Source organism: Cloeon dipterum, chromosome X, assembly GCF_949628265.1.
Source record: "Cloeon dipterum chromosome X, ieCloDipt1.1, whole genome shotgun sequence".
In the NCBI taxonomy this organism is placed as follows: Eukaryota; Metazoa; Arthropoda; class Insecta; order Ephemeroptera; family Baetidae; genus Cloeon; species Cloeon dipterum.
In genome coordinates this window covers 13231884-13252948 of record NC_088790.1, presented here as the reverse complement: position 1 = coordinate 13252948, position 21065 = coordinate 13231884, and the positions used below count along the sequence as shown (strand labels likewise).

Here is a 21065-nt window from a genome sequence, read left to right as displayed (position 1 = left end):
GCAAACTCGAAACTTTGTCCTATAAAAATAATTAAGATCTGCTCTATTCATTCATAAATCAATGACTAGTAGAGGAGATGTCATCTGCTTCTTTTCGCAGAACACCCATTACTTTCTTTGAATGCACACGTGTAACAATCAGTGCGATATGAACGTGTTGCCTGAATCGTCGATGGGGATGAGCCCGTCTGTGGCTATGACGTCATTCGCATGCGGATTCGCGTATCATATCTATTAGTGGTTGTCGGCTTGACGTCACCATCACCAGTTGGCTTTTTAACCCTGTTTGCGGCAGAAGGTGGGAAATAGCTCTGACAATGAGAGGATGCGTGGGAGCGACGGGCGCTTGAGGCAGCTGCATCGTCACTAAAAATATCTCATTAAAATTAGACCTCGCGGGTCTGAATAAAATGAATGCCCTTTTTACAGGAAGATGTCAAGTTTCAAGGCGTGGGCGGGTGTATTTTGGTCCTAGATTAATTACGCTTGAGCATCAAGTGCCGGAGATGTACATTAAGAAGTTAAAATACGCCTCTTTAAAAACTTTTCCATTTTTATTTCACCTTGAACTTGAAATAAATACTTAATGTAACTCTCCTAACTTTCAATGCATCCCAATTTCCAGGATATGATGGCTCAGCTTCAGACAGCCGCCGCTTTCAGCAGGAAGAGCTGCCCGGCGGTTTGATGGCCGTGGATGATGATGCGAGGAGGGGTCGACGTCGCAGTTCTGCTATGTGAGTTAGCTGTTCTCTTTTCTGAATGTCTCCCGCAATTCACAATCAGACCCAACCTAAAATCGGAGAGAAAAGTGTTTTTTCGCCGGTGCCACATGTCGTAGAAAAATGAGGTTGGAATTTTTATAAGCCTCATTCAAAGCTAAATTCAGCTCTTTGGTCTTTAAATGAAATTACCCGGATTTTGTGATGAAACTTGCTTTCATCTACTCTGCACCTTTTCTCTTCACTTGAGCGAGGAGTTTCCAGCCGAACGGAGGGAGGCGAGCGAGCGACGAATTTCCATTTCGTCCCCCACACAAACCTCTTGCGAATGCAAATTTCTGCTTCATTTCGCTGGATTTTAATGAGTCGCGAGTGTGATGAGTCGTAATTGACGCGACAGCCGCAGAGCCCGGACGACGAGCTGGCAGCTCCGGCATCTTTCCTCCTTTCTTTGTGGGCGATAGTTGGGCGGGGGTGCACAACGAATGCAGTGCGGGCAACAGGTCCTTCTGCTCAAATAACTCACTCTCGCCGCTTCTGGGCCAACACACATCGCCACAGTGTGCACCCGCTCACTAGATTTTAACAAGCGTAGCATTAATTTAAATATTAAACTGGACACACAAAATTAAAATTAAATCCTCACACAACAGTATGGGGTTGCAATAATTAAGTCTGAGTTTTCAGGATGGTTTTTAAGACTGTAAAATTGTAAATTAACAGCTTTAAGCTTTAATGAAGTCTGAAATAATGACAACATTTTACATTTAATCTAGACCTTTGAAAAATCCAAAAGTACAAAAAAAAACTTTTAGAATCCGTGCAAAGCAAACAACATTTTTCACTGTTTAAATTTTTCTGTTTTATTCTGTAAATATTTAATTGGTCTTTTTTGTTTAGTCTCAACTGTAACTTTTCTCCGTTTTCATGAATAAAAATAACTTTACTTACAGAGTTTTTATTCCTTTGAGGAACACTTTTTCAGTAAAATTTTAATTGCCTCAAAATGAAAATCATAAATTATTAAGGGACTAGAAATTTAATTTAGCTTTTTTAACTACTTGGTTACTCTCAAATCATTCAAATTAAATTCAATAAAGATTGAATTAAAATCATGAAATATTGTCTGAATTGGCTAAGAAACTATCACAAAAACGGTTTAGAAGGAGAACACAATTTTCCACGAAAAAAATCTTACGATTTTAACCATGAACTCAACGAGAAAGAAATCTGTTATTCAATGTCTACCATTTTAACTATGAGTTTATTTCAAGCAAGCAATAACTGAGATCTCAAGAAGCCCGCCTACAAGAAGGCCCGGACCACACGCATACATACACAAACCACAGGAGGAAACAACACACGTGTCGTGTACCGCGGAGTGAAAGCAACTTGCAAAGCTTCTCCCACTCACTGTTCCTCCTTAACTTGGTTATTTTGAGAAAAGCAGCAGGCGTTCGTTCGCCTCGGGAGCGCTTTCCCACTTGATTGGGTCTCTGTCGCTAATGTGATTAGTCCCTTTTCAGTCTTTTGATCGCGGGGCTAGCTCAAGCACCTGCTCAGCAGACGAACCTCGTGATTAATTAAACTCACTCTGCACTCAAAGCGCTCGCTGATCAAACCAGCACAATATTGCTCTTTTGACACGTGCATTGATCGCGCTCTCTTAGCTGTATATGACGGTATTTTTTTTTGGGGGGGGGGGTGGTGGTTAAAATACGTGGAACCCTTTTATTTGATCAAAAATTATCCGTTTCGTCAAATTCATTAGAAAAATTGAATGGTTTTGGTTTTTTGAAGCGAGGGCATGCGGGCCCTTCCAGCGACGCCGGCCAGTGGCGAGAGGCGCGTCAGTGCAGTTCCGTCCCGCATCATGATCGTCGGCGGTGGAGGCGGCGGGGGTGGCGGCCAGGAGGTGGACTCGGGGGAGCCGGTGCGGCGACAGGCGTCCGTCACCGCAGGAGAGGACATCAAAATCGTTATCCACGACGTCGACTCGGAAGGTATTGGACCACGCCTTCAATTCCTCTTTTCTTGGAGATCGAAACGTTTCCTCATTTGAAGTTTGAAAATTTTGTCGTAATATTAAATTTTTAATATCACAATTATTTTTTAATGATTGGAAAAGTAGATCTTGAAGGAAATTTTGTTAAGATTTCCATGAAACCATTTTTTTTAAATTCCAGACTTAATGGTTTTCAATTTTTGTCTGTCAATAATAATTCAGTTAATTAATAAATTAGTTTGTTAGCATTCAACAGGCTATTATGGTTCTATTTAAACAAACTTAAATTTTTTACATTTTTAATCCCTTTAAGATTTAATCCTCCTCTAATAAAATCTGGAGCGAACTCTTGTTTTTCGAGGTGTTGATTGCTGCCTCGTCTCGTCCCTTTGCACTCTCCAAGGCTAACGTCTTGATCCGCGAGCAAAATGGGGGAGGATCTGAACGACATGCAAATTCAATCATTTCCTTCCCTTTCTCTGCCTTTCCGCAGCCTGTTCATTTTTAATTTAAATGCTAATTCCGGCGGTGTTCGCAGCAGCGGCCATGTCGCGACCAGGGACCAAAAGAAGGGTGGTGCTCCGGCGAGATCCTTCTGATAAGGCGCACCGAAGTAAGTACTTCACACACACTCGCATCATGTGTGTGTGTGTGCATTTGCATAGCCCTCGGGAAAAGCACGCGTTATTTCGCACTCGCTCAAGCCGAGGAAAGACTCTACATTTTGTCCTTGCTACTGCCGCGCAGAGAGCTTCTTTATGAACTACTTTCCCTCCTCGCAGCGGCCTCGTTTTCTTTCCGATTTCTATGCGTGCGAGTTCTGTGTATACTCGGTATGAACGCCTCGTTTGTATATCGGAATGATGGCGAAGTGCAGATTCATCTGTGCGGATTGAAATTGTTCGTGAGGATGAAGACACAATTTGAATAGAGAATAAATATCCTCTTAAACGAAGCGTACATAACTGTGACTGAAGGTTTCAATTTAAAATATCTTCCACGTGGATGTGACATTTTTTGATATGACTATGATTACCGGTCAACAGTTTGTAATGATTTTTAAAAATGTATATTAACAAACAGCCTTCTATAACATTGTGTATTTTGGAGATTATTTCAATATTTTGATTTAAAGAAGTAGCTCTCGTTCAGTTGTTTTTTATGTGGATTTTAATTTTATTTTTAACACATCAATATTCGTAACAAGATATTCTCACATTTAAAACTTTGAGCAAATATTGACATGAAAATACAAACAAGGTTTTATACATCCTATAAATTTGTCAGTTTTAAAAATTTTCAGCCAGTTTTGGCTTTCTTCCAGTTACGGAAATTCACGGAATAAATAAAAACTGGTTTTAGAAATTAAAACTGACATCCGCAACGAGAAAAATGTCTTGTTTTATTATTTTTTTTGCTCTTTTTATCCCTGTCCTCTCGGACCGGGAAGGGCGCGCACTGCAATAGCACGAATGCTGAAACCCGGTTCCCAATTTTATTGTTATTTAATATTTATTTTATTTTACCGTTCCTCTTTCTCTCGTTGCAGCCCGTGGGTTTGGATTTAGGGTGGTCGGCGGTAAAACCGGCCCTGACGGCCGTCTTTTCGCTTACATCGTGTGGACAGTGCCTCAGGGCCCCGCAGACCAGGCTGGCCTGGTGCAAGGTGACAGGGTGCTCGAGTGGAACGGCGTCTCGCTCATCGACAAAAGCTTTGAGGAGGTTTGCGCCGTAATGGACCGCGCTGGAGACGCCGCTGAACTCGTCATCGAGCACTTCCCTGACATGTGAGTTGAAAACACACGAGATATTAACCTCTCTCCATTTAATATTTAGTATTAAAAAAATAATTTACCACCCGAATCCCTAATGTGTTTTTTCCAAAGAGACTCTTTTAGTATTTAACATAATATGAATATAAATAATGAGTCTTTTGGCGTAGGGAAATAAAATTGTTATATTTTGAAACTGTGCGTGGGTAAAATATTTTTTATTTTCAAAAAATACCAGCAAAAATTTAAAAAATAGAGTTTTTATAACTAAACCCCCCAAAAAAACTCATTTTGTATTTCAAATTTGGCAAATCCTGTTTTTTGATGCCGCAAATTAATCTGCGAAGCCTTTGGGAGAGAGATCCAATTTTATTCCTTGCTCTCTTGACGGGGATAAAAAAACAGCTCTCGATCCCCAAGATTCACCGTGACGGCGTGCGAATGTCGGTCTCGTGTGACAGTGTTTGCGCCAATAATAACCCGAGACCTGTTGCAATGTTGCATGTAGGCGGATGACGGATCTGCTGGACGACATCAGTATGGCAGCAGCTGCCGCGGCTGGTCCCCGGAAAAGCGCCTCTGACGTCATGGGGCTGCAATTAGGTACGTCGCCTGTTTGGCCTGCGGCGCCCAGCCGCGGTGGTGTGGCAGTGGCCCAGCAGTTTATCAAAAAATAATTATTTGTCCTCATGCCGCCGCTGCCACACCGCCTCCTGCTAACGCGCGATATTTTTTGTTGGTCTACATATAGTCGAAGGAAAATGAACTAGATCCTGTTCTATTTTTCTCTTTTTACAGTTAGTATTTTTTTATTTCTTTGTTGATTTTTATAAACATGATGACTTGAAATTCTTATTTCAAATTTGATTTTTTTGTTAATTCAACTTAAATTAAAAGTATCTTATTTGTATACAAAAAGCAACTTAGTTCTTACAATTATAAATATTACTAAAAATTGCTTTCGCAGCGAGTAAATATTTTACAGTTGATTCAATTGTGAATATTTTATTCCTGCCCTAAGTTTAAGAATAACACGGTTATTGAAAAATGTCGATCTATGAGACTTGTAGATATTTTAATTTTAAGGGCCAAGTTCATTGTTAAAATTTAATTTTTATTTTCCCCTTTTATATTATTGTATCTTATTAAGATTTAATGAAACCAACTCTTTGCTCTTTGAAAACAAACCAACTGTTTAAATTATCGAATTTACTCATATCGCTCATATAAAAGCTGAATTAAATTATATAACTGATAATTATTCACGTTAAAAAAGATAAAACTTCAGTTCAAAGTTCACCAGCAGCAGCTGCAACCGTTGCCTTTAAACATTTCCACAAACAAAATTTTTTTCTGAGTATTCCCTCATTCAATATCCTTTGGCGCTTGTTGCAGATAACGATCAGGATAAAGGACCAGCGTCGCCCACCAGGAGGAAGCTGCCAAAAACACCGGTATTATAAAAAAGCGATCCTCTCTCGATATTGCTTTCGTCCTGAGTTTCAAAAGCAGACTTAGCTAATTTCTATAGGAAAGATATATTATGATTTGTTTACAATTAATCCTCTTTTGATTAATTGGACAGAGCGTGTTATATGAATACTCCGAAAAGTGAGCTTAATGTTGAAATGAAAGTCTTCCTCGGATTCGCACAATACCAAAACGGACAGCTTGCCACGGTATGCAACCCGCTGGGCCGGCGTGATGTGCCGGTTGCATATCTCTGATTTAATTGCTTTAATATCGAACTACTGTTCCATCGTAATTGCGTAACGTAATAGCTGCTACAGAGGGAGGAGGATTCGGGCAGTGTAGCTAGCTGTGTGTGTAACTCGATGTGTGTAATAATTACAACAAGCCTCGCAATTAGTGCGTTTAGCTGCCAAGCGTCAGGCGAAATATCGATTTTCGGCTCCGCGCGTCGGAACGCGAGCGACCAGGCACCAGATGTGTGCTGCTCCGCCGGCAATAATTGCTGGCAGGCAACTACATCTTGCACGAGTTCATTCGTTCAATCACGACAGTGGAACCCTCAAGACTCCTTGCTCGCTGCGTGTTTCGCTAATTGTTGCGAATTTCGCACCTGAGATTTACTTGTGCGATTAGTCGACGACTCGCTATCTCTCTTGAGTGATTCCAATCGCAACTCGCGTCGTATTTTCAGGCTGACTGTCGCAAATCTCTCTTTCGGGAGGGTTGAAGTTTCGTTGTGAGCGTTTTGTCGACAAGCTTTTGCGAGTTGAGCGCTTTGAGTTTAACAACCAAGCAGATAATTTAGAGGCAGATATTAATTATAGATTAATCAATTTGATGTGCTTAGGCTCAGGTAGGCCACATAATGGTTTACGAATCTGAGTTTTAGAAATCGCCGAAATAATAATTTTTTTACTCGTAACGCGAGCGTTAAGAAGTCAAATATATAAAGATCCGGTTTGTGATGGACATCGTTCAAAACATTTACAGTTATTTAGGATACATTTTTAAATGTTAAAATGGGAATAGCAAAAGTTAAGTTTTTTTTTTTGAAACAGGAAAATCGAAGAAAGGAATTTTTTGTCGAATTAATAGAAATTTACAAACTCAATGGCACAGGTGTGGATCAGGATGGGCGGCTAAAAGATTCCAATAAGAAATTGATAGAAAAATTCTTTTTTTATAGTGTTCAACAGTCAATCGTTTTCAGCCACAAGTGATTCAGAACCCTCTGCAGTCAATTTTGTTTCGCTGGTGAGACCTGAGGAGCCAAAACAACTGCTGTAAATAAAAATGAGGTCACAATTTTTATGTTCAGCTGTGCTTTTTAAGTCGCCAAACACCTGATTATGGTCCACTCAGAGTAAAGCCATTGTGCTAGATTATTTTTTTCTAGTTTAAAGGATTTTTGGTTGTTACTTTTTACAATCAGTTGCACGTTTTAAAACGTTCAGTAACCTTTGAATTTTGATGTGTTATAATGATATACCCAATACTCGGTGTAGCTAGGCTGAATATTAATGTTTTCTGTGTTAGAATAGAGTCGTAAATGCCAATTAAACGTAGAGATTGTATAGAGACTGCCACACTTGCCCCGCGCATAAATAGCACAAACATCACGTTCTTGTCATGTATACTAATCTGTGATAAATGTGTATCAAAACTATCGCCGTTAATCAAAATGTGCTGTCACACACAAATCGCATACTTGCCCGTTAGAACTTGTTGTTTATCTTGTGTACAGCTATTGAAATGTACTTTGAGTGTCGCACTGCACAAAAGCGCGATAAATTGTCAGCGGGACGCGCCAGTGATGATAATTAATGGCCCTTTTGCAGTCGCGTGAGCTCCAGTGATGCGGTCCATGAGCTTGGCGTAGTGTTTTATTATTTTTAGTTGGTTTGGTTTTTATGGCGTAGAATTATAAATGACATCGACATCGAATGATTATACAGATATGCTCAACACGAAATCATCTGGAAATCAGAGTTGCAGGATTTTTTTAATTCACAAGCGTCTGGAAACAAACGCTGAACAAGGAAAACAGCCAGAATATCATGACGTCATCTGTATCACTTGGACTTGTCACTTCTGTTCCCTATTTGGTGATCCTTGGCGACAGCTTGACCAAAAAAATATAACAAGCAGTTAAGAAATCATTGTAACAGAACAGTTGACGCATCCTTATTACGCTACAGTTAATATTGATGACATCGATCCCAATGAAGGTTCTGGCCGATTCTAAAAATTCCAATAGCACTCTTACTTTAAGATTTTTGTGAAGCATATTAAAATAATCTTCTTTGTCAATGTCTTTTAAGCTGACTTATAGTGATTTATTTCTTTTTTCTTGAAAAACTCCATCTATGGTGAAGCATTTATCACAATTTTTCAAACGTGGTTCCAAAGATGAGGTTCGGCAATGCAAAGAATTGAGATTGTGAACCATATTTTAGTGCTCTGATATTTTATAATTCATTTTCCGGCTGCTTTTAAAAGTCCACAGTCATTTTTATTTTGGCATTCTCCTCTATTTTTAGCCTCTTCAACACGCGTTTTCCCTTTTCGACATGACAAAGAGTGCTGTTTGTTCAAAACTTTTGAAAGCAGCTTATGTCAGTCCCTCAGACTTTGCGAGTGGAGCACTTGTTTGTTGTCCTCTACTTACCACAACAAAACATATTTTTAGCCCGTGGAGTAATACATGCACAATGTTTTTCGATGTCAAGCGAGGAAAAAAACAGTAGAGCCGAATAAAGTTTAAGAACTGAAAAGCTTCTCCGAGACTCCCTGGGATGCAGGCAGCCCCAAAATCACTTTTCCTTTTCAAGGAAAAGTTTTGGTTTTAATATAAATTCCTGAATTTTGGTAGTTGTGGTGGAAAAAGTAGCTCAACAGGTGACCTAGTTTCTAAAATTCAACCAATCAGCCTGTTTTTCAAAGGGGTCTCGGCTGTTCTCATTGAAAGTTGAAAGCCAAATAATTCAATTGAAAGAGGCGCATTTGCGAACTTTCAAACCGGCTGTCCGAGTCGGCGGGCGCCGCGCGATTCATACTTAGCCGCTCTGTGCAATAACGATTTTCTGCTGGGAAATTTTCCCAATCGGCCCCTAATACAAACAGTTGAGCAACCAACATCCATGCCATCTTGAGTGCGGCGCTCACAACTCATTTTTATGTAGGTCACGTCGCGCGCACTCACAAACACCTGTGGTCACGCGGGACAAGGCAATATTGCGCGATCGAAAACCGCCCCCCTTGAGATTTGGTTCGTTTGGCGTGGTCTAACGTGTTTTTTTCATTTCTCGCAGGAGCAGCTGGCGCGAGAGAAAACGGTCAGCGGCCGCATTCAGATACACGTCTGGTACGTGGAGGAGAAGAAGGAGCTGGTCGTGTCCGTGCTGGCTGCGGATGACCTCGCGCCCAGGGATGACACCGGCTACGGCAGCCAGCCCGAGGCCTACGTCAAACTTCAAGTCACAAATCTGTAAGATTGATGAATTCCTAATCAACTAACAGAGAGAGTAAATGTCAAATAAAAAATTGAAATAAAATATTAATTCGCTTCCTTGAGAACAAATTTTTACTCGAGATTTGCTGAGCTTAGTAAAAAATTGAATAACAGGCTACTTCATCTTCGTTGAAATTAAGAGTTATTTAATTAAAGTAAACGAGTTTCGGCGAATCCAGTCCGCTCTATTTCATAAGATAAAATTCAAATCAATACATATTATACAACAATACAAAACAATTTTGTCAAAAAATAAAAATAATAAAATTTACGCATAGTAATTCCTCTCCTGCAGAATTCATGACACAATAAAAATCCGTAAATATTTCATTGTTATTTAAAAAAATTTAGTGCTAAAATCAGTAATTCCGAGAAACAATTCAAGAAAACCATTCCAAGTAAAAATTCCGAAGTAAGTGTGTGGACAATTACCGGACAAAATTATATTTTTAAAATAAATAATTACAACGGTAATGTAACAATAAGGTGTTTTAGCCGTACATATAAATTGTATGAATATGTATATTTTTTAGGCAGATATGCCTATAAATAATTAAATTAGGGATTATGACAATTGTTAAATCAGAGATAATTTGATATTTTGACATGCATTTTTAAAATCTCAAATATTTGCTGCGTATAATTCATTTCTTTGCCTTGCTGTTCTATTTTTATCGGGAACCGAGAAAACTTGAAACCGAATTTCCAATTCCTTGCATTATTGAAATCGAATATCCTCTTGTTGCTCCCTGGGCTGCATTTGGCACTGATCGCATTACCAAACGAAGTGCGCGCTACCTTCCGATTTTATTGCTCGTTAAAAGCAATGTGACAAGCATATACTCTTGTGTTTCCAAGCAGGAGCGAACCCAAGACTTTCAAGACTGATGTGGCAGAGCCAACTCATAACCCCATCTGGAACGCGACGTTTGATGTCCCAAATGTGCCAGCCGAGAGCCTCATGAAGATGAACATTGACTTCTCCTTGTGGGACTATTGCCCCGACAGAGACAGCCAATTTCTAGGTAACTTGCTGCTGAACACTTTGCTCGCATGTAGAGATAGACACGAGTGGCCTGAATAAGCGGCAAGTTTAGTGTCCCATTAGGGATTGGAGTAAAGCGCGAAATGGTTTGCATATCATTGCTAACATCCAGGGTTCGCGCACCTGCCGATCAATAAATACAAATTTTACGTTTGAACATGAGAAACTATGGAGAATATTATGACATAATTTAGCTTGATACAAAGAGAAGAACAATGAGTGAATTGCTCAATATTAAAGGAAAATAAGGAATATGATTTATATTGAAAAATTTATTAAAAGAAAACTAATCCCACGCAGGAAAATGTGGAAGGCAGTCAGCATTGCTAAAATGCAAATTTAATTCTATTTTGAGTACTTGGGATGTAAGTTGGAGACGTAAACGCATTTGGGTCAAACTGTAACCTTACAAAAGCACTCTCTAGCATTTTGACCTCATTTTCTTTGAGAGCTAGGGAAAGTCTCATTATTTCGACATGATAATGAGGCCCCATTTCGCAGGCGAGTGCACGGTGGAGCTGCAGAAGGCGTTCCTTGAGGACCGGCCCAACTGGTACCGACTCGAGGACCCGCGTCAGATGCGCTTCAAGTCGCCGCACGTGTCGCCGAGAGGCTCGCTTGCCAACCCTGGCACCGCCGCCAGAGAAATTGCTCAAAGGCTGCTGAGAAGGGGCGACTTCGCACAACAACGCTCCTACTCAGGTACTAAAATTCTGCAGCTGATTTTAGACTTTTGAAATCAACAAAAAACCGGAATTTTCAATAGATGACAAAGATGATGAGACTGGTGGGAACGTTTCGCACTCTTCAAGCGTGGAGTCAGGCCTGCTGCACCCTGATCACGCATACGTTGGCGGCTCCAGGCGTGGCTCGTCGCAGTCGGAAACCCTGGAGGTGGACACCTATCAGCTGGGCAGGGACTTCTCCAGGTCGCTTCCTGGCTCGAGAAGGAGCTCCTTCCAAAATGCCGCTGCGAGCGAAAAAGGTAAGCAAAAAATATATTTATGTGTCAAGCTTTTCTCATAAATCAATACAAGGAAGTTAAAAGATTTTGTGGAACAAATATTCTCTCCCATCGTGTTGCAGAGGAACTGGGCGTAGGGTACAGCAGGGAGCGGCGGCGCAGTTCAAGTTCGCGGGGCGGTGCGGCCATGGGACACTACGAACAGAGGGAGGAACTGATGATTGGTGGCGTGCCCGCGAAACCGGGTGCCGAGTCATCAAGTGCAGGTTTATCCAGAACACTGAGCTTAAGCCAAGACAAAAAGCCGGCGCGAAGTAAGTACAAATCGTCTCTCTTCGCTGTTTTGTCCGCTCTGACAGTGATGGATGCTGATCACTCTGTCTGGTTGTTCGATATTTTGACGATGAGATGCACTTGCCCCTGAAGAGCAGTGAATCCTTCTGCATTTTGCTAGCGCACACAGCATATATATATTAAATATTAAATCGACTCTATTGTAATATATTAATTCGAATCCAGATATTACATAATATAGGACATGATTCTCTGCACCTTTTGCGATAAAATACTGGACTGCAAGCTTTTTAATTCGTGGAACTGTGAATGTCCTTAAAACACGACTTTAATAATATGAATCAAGCTGGAATCTACTTTCTCTGCATGACGCCTTTCAAACGGCCAAAAGATAAATAAAATGAATACTCTGCAAATAATGTCAATTAACCAGATTCCAGACCTAAAACTTTATGAATAAAAAAATCATGGATGCTGTACAAATTTCTGTCTGGTGATCTGAACTGCTATTTTCTTTTTCTCCTTTGATGTGTGCATTTTCGAGAACGACATTGAATGAAAAAACACCGTTTCTGTACATATGGAAGTATAAAATATATACCTCTTTCCAACACACGCACACAAAAAAATCCTCTAGTGTGACATGCGAAAAATGCACAGCAAAAGCATCCTTTCAACGTTTTCCTTTGTCAGTGCTGTTACACAGGAAGTTCCGTAAATTGTTTGCGTTATTTTTTTCAAATCATCTTAAAAATATATTTAAAATTTGAAGAATATTGCTAAAACCACTACGTCAAACTTCTTGACCTTTAAATTGAATTTCTATTTGGAAAATATGCTCAGCATTTTTTTTTGTATCTGAGTTTTGCAAACGCACAATTGGCCACCCTGTACATACATTTGGATGTTACACACACTCACTCGCAAAGGGAAATCCAGTGGCAAAAGATAGAGCAAAAATAGCAGCACAATTCGTACTTCTTCCATCCACCCCTTGTGGAGCAGACAACCCCAGCCTTTCAGATTCACACACCTGACACATGTTATGTTCGTGCATCGCCCTTTTGTTCCATCTCGGTGCAATCTAGGTGGGAGTTTGGACCAGGCATTGAACCAGATGCGGTCTCAGAGTCTCACAAGACCCCCTCTCCTTCGCACGGCCCGATCAACTAGCAGAGATTTGCACAACTATAGTAAGTTTCGGTAGAGACAGAGCTAATTTCACCCCGCTTAGAGCTGATCCCGATCGACCGCTCGTGCTCTAACGCAAGATATAGTTCCGCGCCCTTTGAATAATTCATGCATTCTTTGCAGCCTCTCTCTCGACGGAAAAAAATGTCGAGAGTGAGTAACCCGCCGAGTTCCGAGTGCAAAGTTAGTTTGCTGCGCTCGCATGAGGCATGGAGGTTGACGGGCTGGGTTTGAGCTCATGAAAACCAAATAATGGCGAAATGTTAAATTTTTAAAATAAGGCAAAAGAAGTGGGCTTGTCTTAGTTTTCAAAGATATTTATCTTTTATTCTGAATAATGGATTCAATCTTGTTTAGATCTTTTAGATAAATTCGATAAATTAAATATTTTGTGACTTTAAACTTTTTCTGTTTTTCCAGTTCAAAATGAGTTTTTTAATCGAGAATTAACTAACTGTATTATGCTAATTTTATTTTGGTAGAAATGTGTTTACAAATTTTGTTTCAATGAACATGACAAAAAATAAAATGTAATTAATTACTTAAGATTTTAATTTGAATGATTTGTTTGGTTTGCTTTGCATATCAAAACATTTTCAAAATGTTGCAAATGACCGCAGCTCAATTAATATTCCAATGCAATACAAATAATGATTTTGAAATATTAAGCATTTTTGATAAAAAAAAAAAAAAATAGCCGGATCTAGCTCGCCAACCTTCTATAAATTCAACTTCTATTTTGTTCTCGAAACCAATAATCAATAGGGGATTTCAAACGATTTTTGTCCTCACGTACAAGACATCGACTAATTTTACACGGTCATTTAGACAATATCCATTCTTATGAAGAGTTTCTTACCTAAATAATCGCATTTTCCAGAGCTGCTAGAATTTTTACAATTTTTGCTTTGCTCTAAAGCTCTCAAGTCTAATGGTTCGATTAGCAAATTCCGATTATGTTGGATGGAAATGAATCAAACTTAAAATCTGATTATAGCCTGAAACATTTCATAAGTTAGATAAGTTAAAAAAAAATTGACTACAACTAGCTTAAAGCAACATTATTAATAAATCTGCTGAAATAATGTCTCTTAAAATTAACTAATCGATGGAAACCTGACCAAATAATTTTTAAATTAAAAACCGAGGTGAAAAAAGCTAAGACCAATGATAGCGAGAACATTGTGATTTGCCATCAATATCGCATTGAAAACTTATATTATTTATAGAGTTTAAATTATTTAACCACTTTTATATATCCAGATCCAAATAAAGGTTTCAAAATAGCTTTATAAATATTAAAAAAAAACTTATAAAATGCTAAATAAAAAGCCATTTATGCACCACAAATCAGGACCATTTTTTCAATGGCTTCATTCAAAATTTTTAAGATTGTAGTTTTAATGCACAAAATTTTTTGGGATGCGTACAGAAAAATTGGTCGATTGTCTTCAATGCCCTCCCCTAAATATTTTCAAACGTTGCGGTTACAAATCAAACCAGCGGTTAAGTCCTCATTATTTGTCAGTGCAATTTCTCTGTGACAGTTCAACAAACGCAAAAAAATAATTTCGGCCTGCAGTGGTATAATTATCTGGTCTCAAAATTCTCCCCTACCTTCTTGACTGTCGCTACTTTTTGCATGGCAAAGGTGAAAATGTCGCGAGCCATGTCCTCTGCCGTCCGAAATAAATGTTTCACACACAAACACACCCTGTGAATAAAATTATATTCATGTTGCTTAATATGTTAAATGTGAGAGGACATGAATATGTGGTGTTTTGTGAAACACGTTCACACAGCGCGGCCGGAGCGAGTCGGACTTTTGAGCAAAAAATCCGGCTCGTTAGCGTGCCGCGCATTGAAAAAATTGAACACACAAAAACAGCATTTTTTGAAATCATTCTTTAACATTCTGTTTTCTCTTTCCCCTCTATTTTTTTCTTTCACTACTACTCTCCTGCAAATCGCGTGGTGATGCACACAATCCAAACAAAACCCACTACATACAAAGCTGGTCATCTGTAGTTATTTAATTTGCCAAGGTAAGTCCCAGCAGAAACTGAGTGTTTGTGCTTGTCCATCACACGTGTCTGGTTGCCAATCCATGTTTGTCTCTCGTTTTTTCCGACTAGTCATTAAGGATCAGGAAAGAATCCTCTTGCCTTTCCTGTACTATTTGATACATTTATATTGCAGTACCAGTAGTTTCTCCGTTTAGTCAACCACCAAAAAAGTCATTAGACAAGTTTTTAGACAAATTTTTGGCATGAAAAGCACCTCACATACTGATTAACTAAAAAAATCCAATTTCAGCTGCGACTTTTTGCGAATTTTTTCAAAGCCTAATTGAAAATTGTTGTGTGGTTAAATTTACATATTTCAACACTCATTGTGGCAGGTGTGGATTTCATCCGTGTGTTAGCTCTGTGTTTTCATCTATTCATCCGGCCCATGTCAATATAGCAGAGAATCATCTGAACTATTTAATTTTCAAAATTAAACATTGTGTATTTCCCTCCGTTATAAATAATAATATTCGTAAATTAAGCCTCTGCTTCCGAAGAATAAATGTTGTCACTGTATTTTTTTTATTCCATTTGGTGTTGAGATGAGAAAACCTGTTTTAATGTGCTTAACAGAAATAAACAATTAATTATTCCTGATTTTGCAGCTAACTGTAAAGATTAATTAGTTTTCTGGCTGCCGAAAGTAAAATCCCTTGTTGAAATTTTTCAAATCTAAATTTTTGATATATAAAGAAAATTAAAAATCTTTCGCTTTAACTTAAAAATAAATCTCACGCATCAGATGATTAAATCGTTGAAAATCATTACGTGTGTCTCCGTGCGAGGCTCCTTCAGACCAACCGCAGAAAAGCAAAATTTCAATTTGCAGGACCATCTCGCTACGCCCACGACATTCTCACTGGGGCAGCTGCAGTTTTGAGTCGACTTGACCAACCGGAGAGGCGCAAAAGCTACCGCAGGAAATCTTCTGTTGGGTACGCATATGATTTTTCAGTAATTTTTCAAAACTGCTCCTTTACTCACAGACCTAGAGATTTCGAAGGAAACATTGAAGGTGACACAATCATTCTCGGACCGGGACAAATCAGGCCACGAGGCTTTAGACTCGCCCAAGTGGCTGGTAAAGAAATTTAGAATGGGCATATTTCACCGATTGTGACACGAGGTTGTTTACAGGTGGTTACGGGGAGATTAAAATTGAGTTGCTCATGACTAAAGGGCAGCTAGAGCTGGATATCGTTTGCGGCAAAGGTCTCAACTCTATCAGCAGGGGAGACAGTCCACCAGGTAAAACCTGACATAAAATAAAAATTCCAAATACAAAATGGTCAAATTCTTCATTGAAAATATATAAACATTTGAAAGTTTTATTTGCTAGAAACTAAAATAAAAGATATTTTTAATAAACTTAATTTGGCGAATCCTAATTTGTACAAATCGATTTAAGTTTGCTAAGAAAAATTTAAAATTAGGTTATTTTATTCTTCATTGGAAGCGGGTATTATTTTCTGTTTTCATTTATTTACTTCGTTTTTCTTAGAGCGGTCATCGAAAAATGTTCCTTTTGTAACATACAACTTTTTTGCAATTTTTGAGCTTTAAAAGTGGTGATCACATCTGATATCAAACTAATTGCAGACACGTACGTCAAAAGCTACTTGAAAGACGGCGACAGGTGGTTGCAGAAGAGGAAGACGCGCGTTTGCCGCGCCAGCTACGACCCGGTGTACAACCAGAAGCTACGTTACAACGCGTGCGATGTCCTGGGTCGCATGCTGATCATCATGCTGTGGGAGCGGCTCAAGGGCTTCGAGAGCAACCAGGGTCTCGGCGGCGCCGAAATCGCGCTCGACAAACTGCAGCTGACGCAAGCGACCAACGCGTGGTATCCAATTTTCCCGATGAACGCATTCAATGGACTCGACGAGCCGCTCGACTCGCCGTGAGGAAATCGACCCAAAACTCTTGAGCAGCAAAATAATCAAACACGTGTTTTCATTGTTGAGAGTATAACTGGGTAGTTGTTAGCTCATTTTCTTGCATGGCAAAATCCGAAAATCGTTAATCATCGTTGTAGTAGCGAGATGAAATGTCAGAGGCATAGTTTTGGTTCAGCGTTGGAAGACCTGAATGTCAGTTTAGGAGGTGAATTGTCTGTCCTTTGAATCAATATTTTAAACCCTGAGGTCAACGAGAACAAGTTTTGACTTGGGTTGAAAGCCATAGAGCTTGTCCGCGGGAAATTATTTGGTACAAAATTGAAAATTTAATTTAGGATGAGATCAAGAGTTGAAATATTCGCGTTATTTTATGAAATCCCTAATTTTGGTGGCCATAAGTAGATTCAGCACTTGAATGATAGTTTTGAGACCCAAATAATGATTGAAGGGACACTTAAGTTACAAGTCGTGGATCTCTAGATTGTTGAGTACATCTGAGTTTCTCTTTTGAATAAACTCGTGAAAATTGGTGAAAATTCACCTGCAGGCAGGTTAGGACTTATGTCGTAGTTATTTATTTTTCAGCAGGGAATTTTGGAAAAGTATATTACTATCTGGAACCCATTCGACTGATTTTATTTTAAAGAAAGTTGCATGTCAGAATACGAGCCCAGGAGGAGGACATTTAAAGAGGGGCACCGGTATATCAAGGCTAATGTTCCACTCAAACTTGATTTTTCAACACACTAACTGATATATTTCTGAGGAACTTTGGCGATTCCTGCAAGTAGAAACAAAATGGTATTGTGATAGAATTTTGAAAGTTTTGCAGTACGTGAATATCCTCGATCTTTCCAGCCTGATTATTGCTGTCTTTTTCTAAAAATCTGTGTTTCAAATTTTTGGGCGTATTTTAAGATTTCATCTAGCTGTCGTTGTTGAAAAGAGTGCAAAAGCAGAGAGTTGTTAGGCCAGACGTGGAAAGCATAATTATCATACCAACGGCGTTGTGAAATTAGCAGTAGTGCTGGGTGTCTATGTGGCGTAGCGAAGATTTTTCGGTGTTATATTCCTCTCCCTTAATCGACCCCTATTCCAATATCTGTAAAAATATAGGGGTGAACTAACGGTTGATGCTCAGGGAGTTATAACAAAAGTTGAAATCAAGGGTCTAAAATCTAATTTGCTAGACCTGATGTCTACATGTCTTTTGGTTTATGAGTTCTCTTTTCAACTTTATTGCAAGGTTATTTGTTTGATCAACAAATTTCCGCTGGAAATTTCTTGATCTGCTTACGTTCGAATGTTTTCTCAGTTTTTCTAAGGACTTAAAAAATTGTGTAAATCCATGTAAATTGGCCAAAAAATTGGCTCTATTTCGGCCTACGTGTAATTATAACTGTCTAACAATTTATGTCATGTAAAATTAGTTCAGAAAAGACAATCTTTCCAATTTCCTCAAAACCTCTAACAGAACAATAAATTGTTACGAACCGCAATTGCTCACTCTTCTAAACGTCTCGCATATCTTCTTTAATAACAGGCCAAAAATATTTTTTCAAACTTAAAACAAAAATTAAATACTAATTGCCATTTATTTAAAATTAAATCTCTGCCTATCTTATTCATAAATACAAGCTTTTGCAATTAACTGTTCTCTAAATGACAAATCACAACTCTTAAATGAAACGACTAAAAAGGCCGTCATCAATCATCCAACTATGTATTCAACAAACCACTGAGTGTATTTAAATTATTGTTTTTTTAAATTGATTATTTTTAAAAACTGCATAATAATTATAAATGAGAGGTGCAGTAAAAAACGAGCAAAAATATCCTTGATAGAAATAATAATAAAAAGATATAAATTGGTTAAGTCTTTTGAACATATCTGTAGACCGTTTAAAACTACATAAATGCATGCACGTATATTTTCCTCTGAACATCTTAAATCATGCTAAACATAAATGTGTATAATTTTCTATCGCTAAAGAAAATAAAAAAGTGTTGCTGCCGGCTGCCAAATATTGAATTTCTGCAATGTCTCGTTTGCGTTGATTACGCAACTTTCGCCAAAGATTTTGTGCTTCTCGTGATGTGTGCGATTATCTGTCGATATGTGATATATTCATCCGCTGAAAAGCCGCGTATTTGGAGTTTTCTGACACAGAACGCACGACTTTCTTACTGTATACGCGCGTGCCACTCTCATCTTCCATTCCATATCATTTGCCGCTCCCTCTCATTGAAAAATCGCGCAGATAAGAATCTAATCACACACGCACTGTTGTATTCTCACATGTGATGACAAAAGCATACAAATCTTTACATCTTGTAAATATTCGCTCTCCTTAGCGATGTTGTGAAATTTTTTGTCTATAAACTGAGATAAACGTTTTTCCTGGAGACTTACATATTATATAAATATACAAAACACTCGCTAAATGTACCGAAAAAGAGAGGATCTCGTTAGCATCTCTACACGAATGAAAATTTGGAAGAAAAGAGATGAATCATTTATTTTTATCTCCACCCTCTCTGAGGATGTGTACTCTCGTCTCCTTTTTAACGGCCTATTTGAGTGCACAACGGTGTTAAACAAAGCGCAAGAGAGAAATCTTTAAGAAAGCTTAGTACGAGTTGATGTGTACGTGTCGCTGTTGAAAATTATATATTATATTAATACGTATATTATATATATTACGCAAGTTGTTGTTTTTGCTGTTGTATCTCATCCAAAATAAAAGAGTGCTGGTGCCACCGTCTTGGTTGGAGTATATTCAGTGTTATGTTACGTAATTCAAAATTATTGCCACGCCACTGACGTGAGGAAGAAAATTCGATATTTATCACAATCATTACGAGAAATGGAAAAAACAAATTACGATGAATGTTAAAACACGTAAAACACTGTAGAGGATAGGCTTATTTAGACAAATAAAAAACTGATTCTATAAGTATAATAATAAGGCGAATGAAGGGCATTCAACTTCACTTTGATGACTTAGAATCTAGGGTGGAAAATGGAAAGATATATAGCCAGAAATCGTTGTGAGAGTGAATTGTTGAATTCTAAAATGTGAATCAAATAAATCAAAATTTGGCTGATTAAAACTGCACAAGTATTTTAATTCCTATTATTCCTTTCGAGAAATTTTATATTTTAGCTCTGCAACCTCTGCAATAAAAATTACTAATTTCAAGAATTCATAAAAAAAGGAGACTATAATATATGACCTTGTTATTTAACTACTGATGTATTATTATATGGTCAAACTTTTTAAATTTTCGACAATATCTTTAGTTTCGTGCCTACTTTTTAAATTGACGAAGGATGGAGGATGGCAAAAGCCAAATCCTTTTTTTCTATATCTTTACATGTGAAACGGAAGTTTTTAACGCAGCAAGCTTAATATGGTAGGTCTTATTTCAAGGCCGGCAAGAAAATCCTCTATAGGTTGCTGCACTGATTATTTTCTTTTGCTGGCAAAATATTGCCAAGAGTGGCCAAGATGCTTGGAAGCCCGAAACAGCTTCTATTATTCTATACAAGAACGTGCGATATTTTAGTATACGGTATTTATTCCCTATGAATGAATTTATTATTAAACGCATATATGCGTGCGACACTAATCCTATAAAATCAATTCTTACAAGTCTTTGCTGCCTCTCTTAAACTAATTCTTTTTACTAAACATTTCAAAATATTATATTTTTCACACTGTTCCCCACAAAATCTACATATTTATCGCCTATATGCATATTTTTATTGTTGTTTATTCTCACAATTAGTCAATACATTCATGTTATGGCAGTCAAAGAATTTCACAAAATAAAACTCAACTTATGTTTCAATTAAACGTTTTTTTATTAAAAATTTAAAATCTACCCATAACTTCCTTCTTATCTGTGTGTGTTCAGGAGTCTTTTAAGGGTAATTGTCAATTTTACCGACTTTATTTCTCCATCCTGAATTTTACATATGTTGTTAGGGGTGTTTCATAGTGTGTAACCTGAAATTTTGAGCAAAAAATTCGGGGGCTTTTGTTGGGAAATCGCGATTTTCGAAAACGGAAAATTTCAGATAGTAAATCCGAAATATCAAGGTATCTTCGGTC

At 38.3% G+C, this 21065-nt stretch overlaps 1 protein-coding gene across 9 annotated transcripts in view; it reads left to right on the top strand.

Annotated features, from left to right (window-relative positions):
* The window catches only part of Fife (regulating synaptic membrane exocytosis protein fife), an 85971-nt gene extending 65910 nt beyond the window's left edge, over positions 1-20061 (top strand). For 3 of the 9 annotated variants that reach the window (XM_065492788.1, XM_065492782.1, XM_065492786.1), the window contains 15 exons: positions 626-737; positions 2523-2725; positions 3266-3340; positions 4277-4514; positions 5008-5102; positions 5895-5953; positions 9284-9459; positions 10342-10508; positions 11030-11230; positions 11295-11513; positions 11615-11806; positions 15876-15981; positions 16033-16127; positions 16184-16294; positions 16646-20061. In XM_065492788.1, the coding sequence (XP_065348860.1) occupies positions 626-737; positions 2523-2725; positions 3266-3340; positions 4277-4514; positions 5008-5102; positions 5895-5953; positions 9284-9459; positions 10342-10508; positions 11030-11230; positions 11295-11513; positions 11615-11806; positions 15876-15981; positions 16033-16127; positions 16184-16294; positions 16646-16953 (2357 nt within the window). In that variant the 3' untranslated portion in view covers positions 16954-20061. Of the gene's footprint in view, positions 1-625; positions 738-2522; positions 2726-3265; positions 3341-4276; positions 4515-5007; positions 5103-5894; positions 5954-9283; positions 9460-10341; positions 10509-11029; positions 11231-11294; positions 11514-11614; positions 11807-12874; positions 12980-14991; positions 15777-15875; positions 15982-16032; positions 16128-16183; positions 16295-16645 lie in introns of those variants that run through there. The other 6 variants (XR_010575415.1, XM_065492787.1, XM_065492785.1 and 3 more) reach the window with 6 other exon arrangements.
* The last annotated feature ends 1004 nt before the right edge of the window (positions 20062-21065 follow it).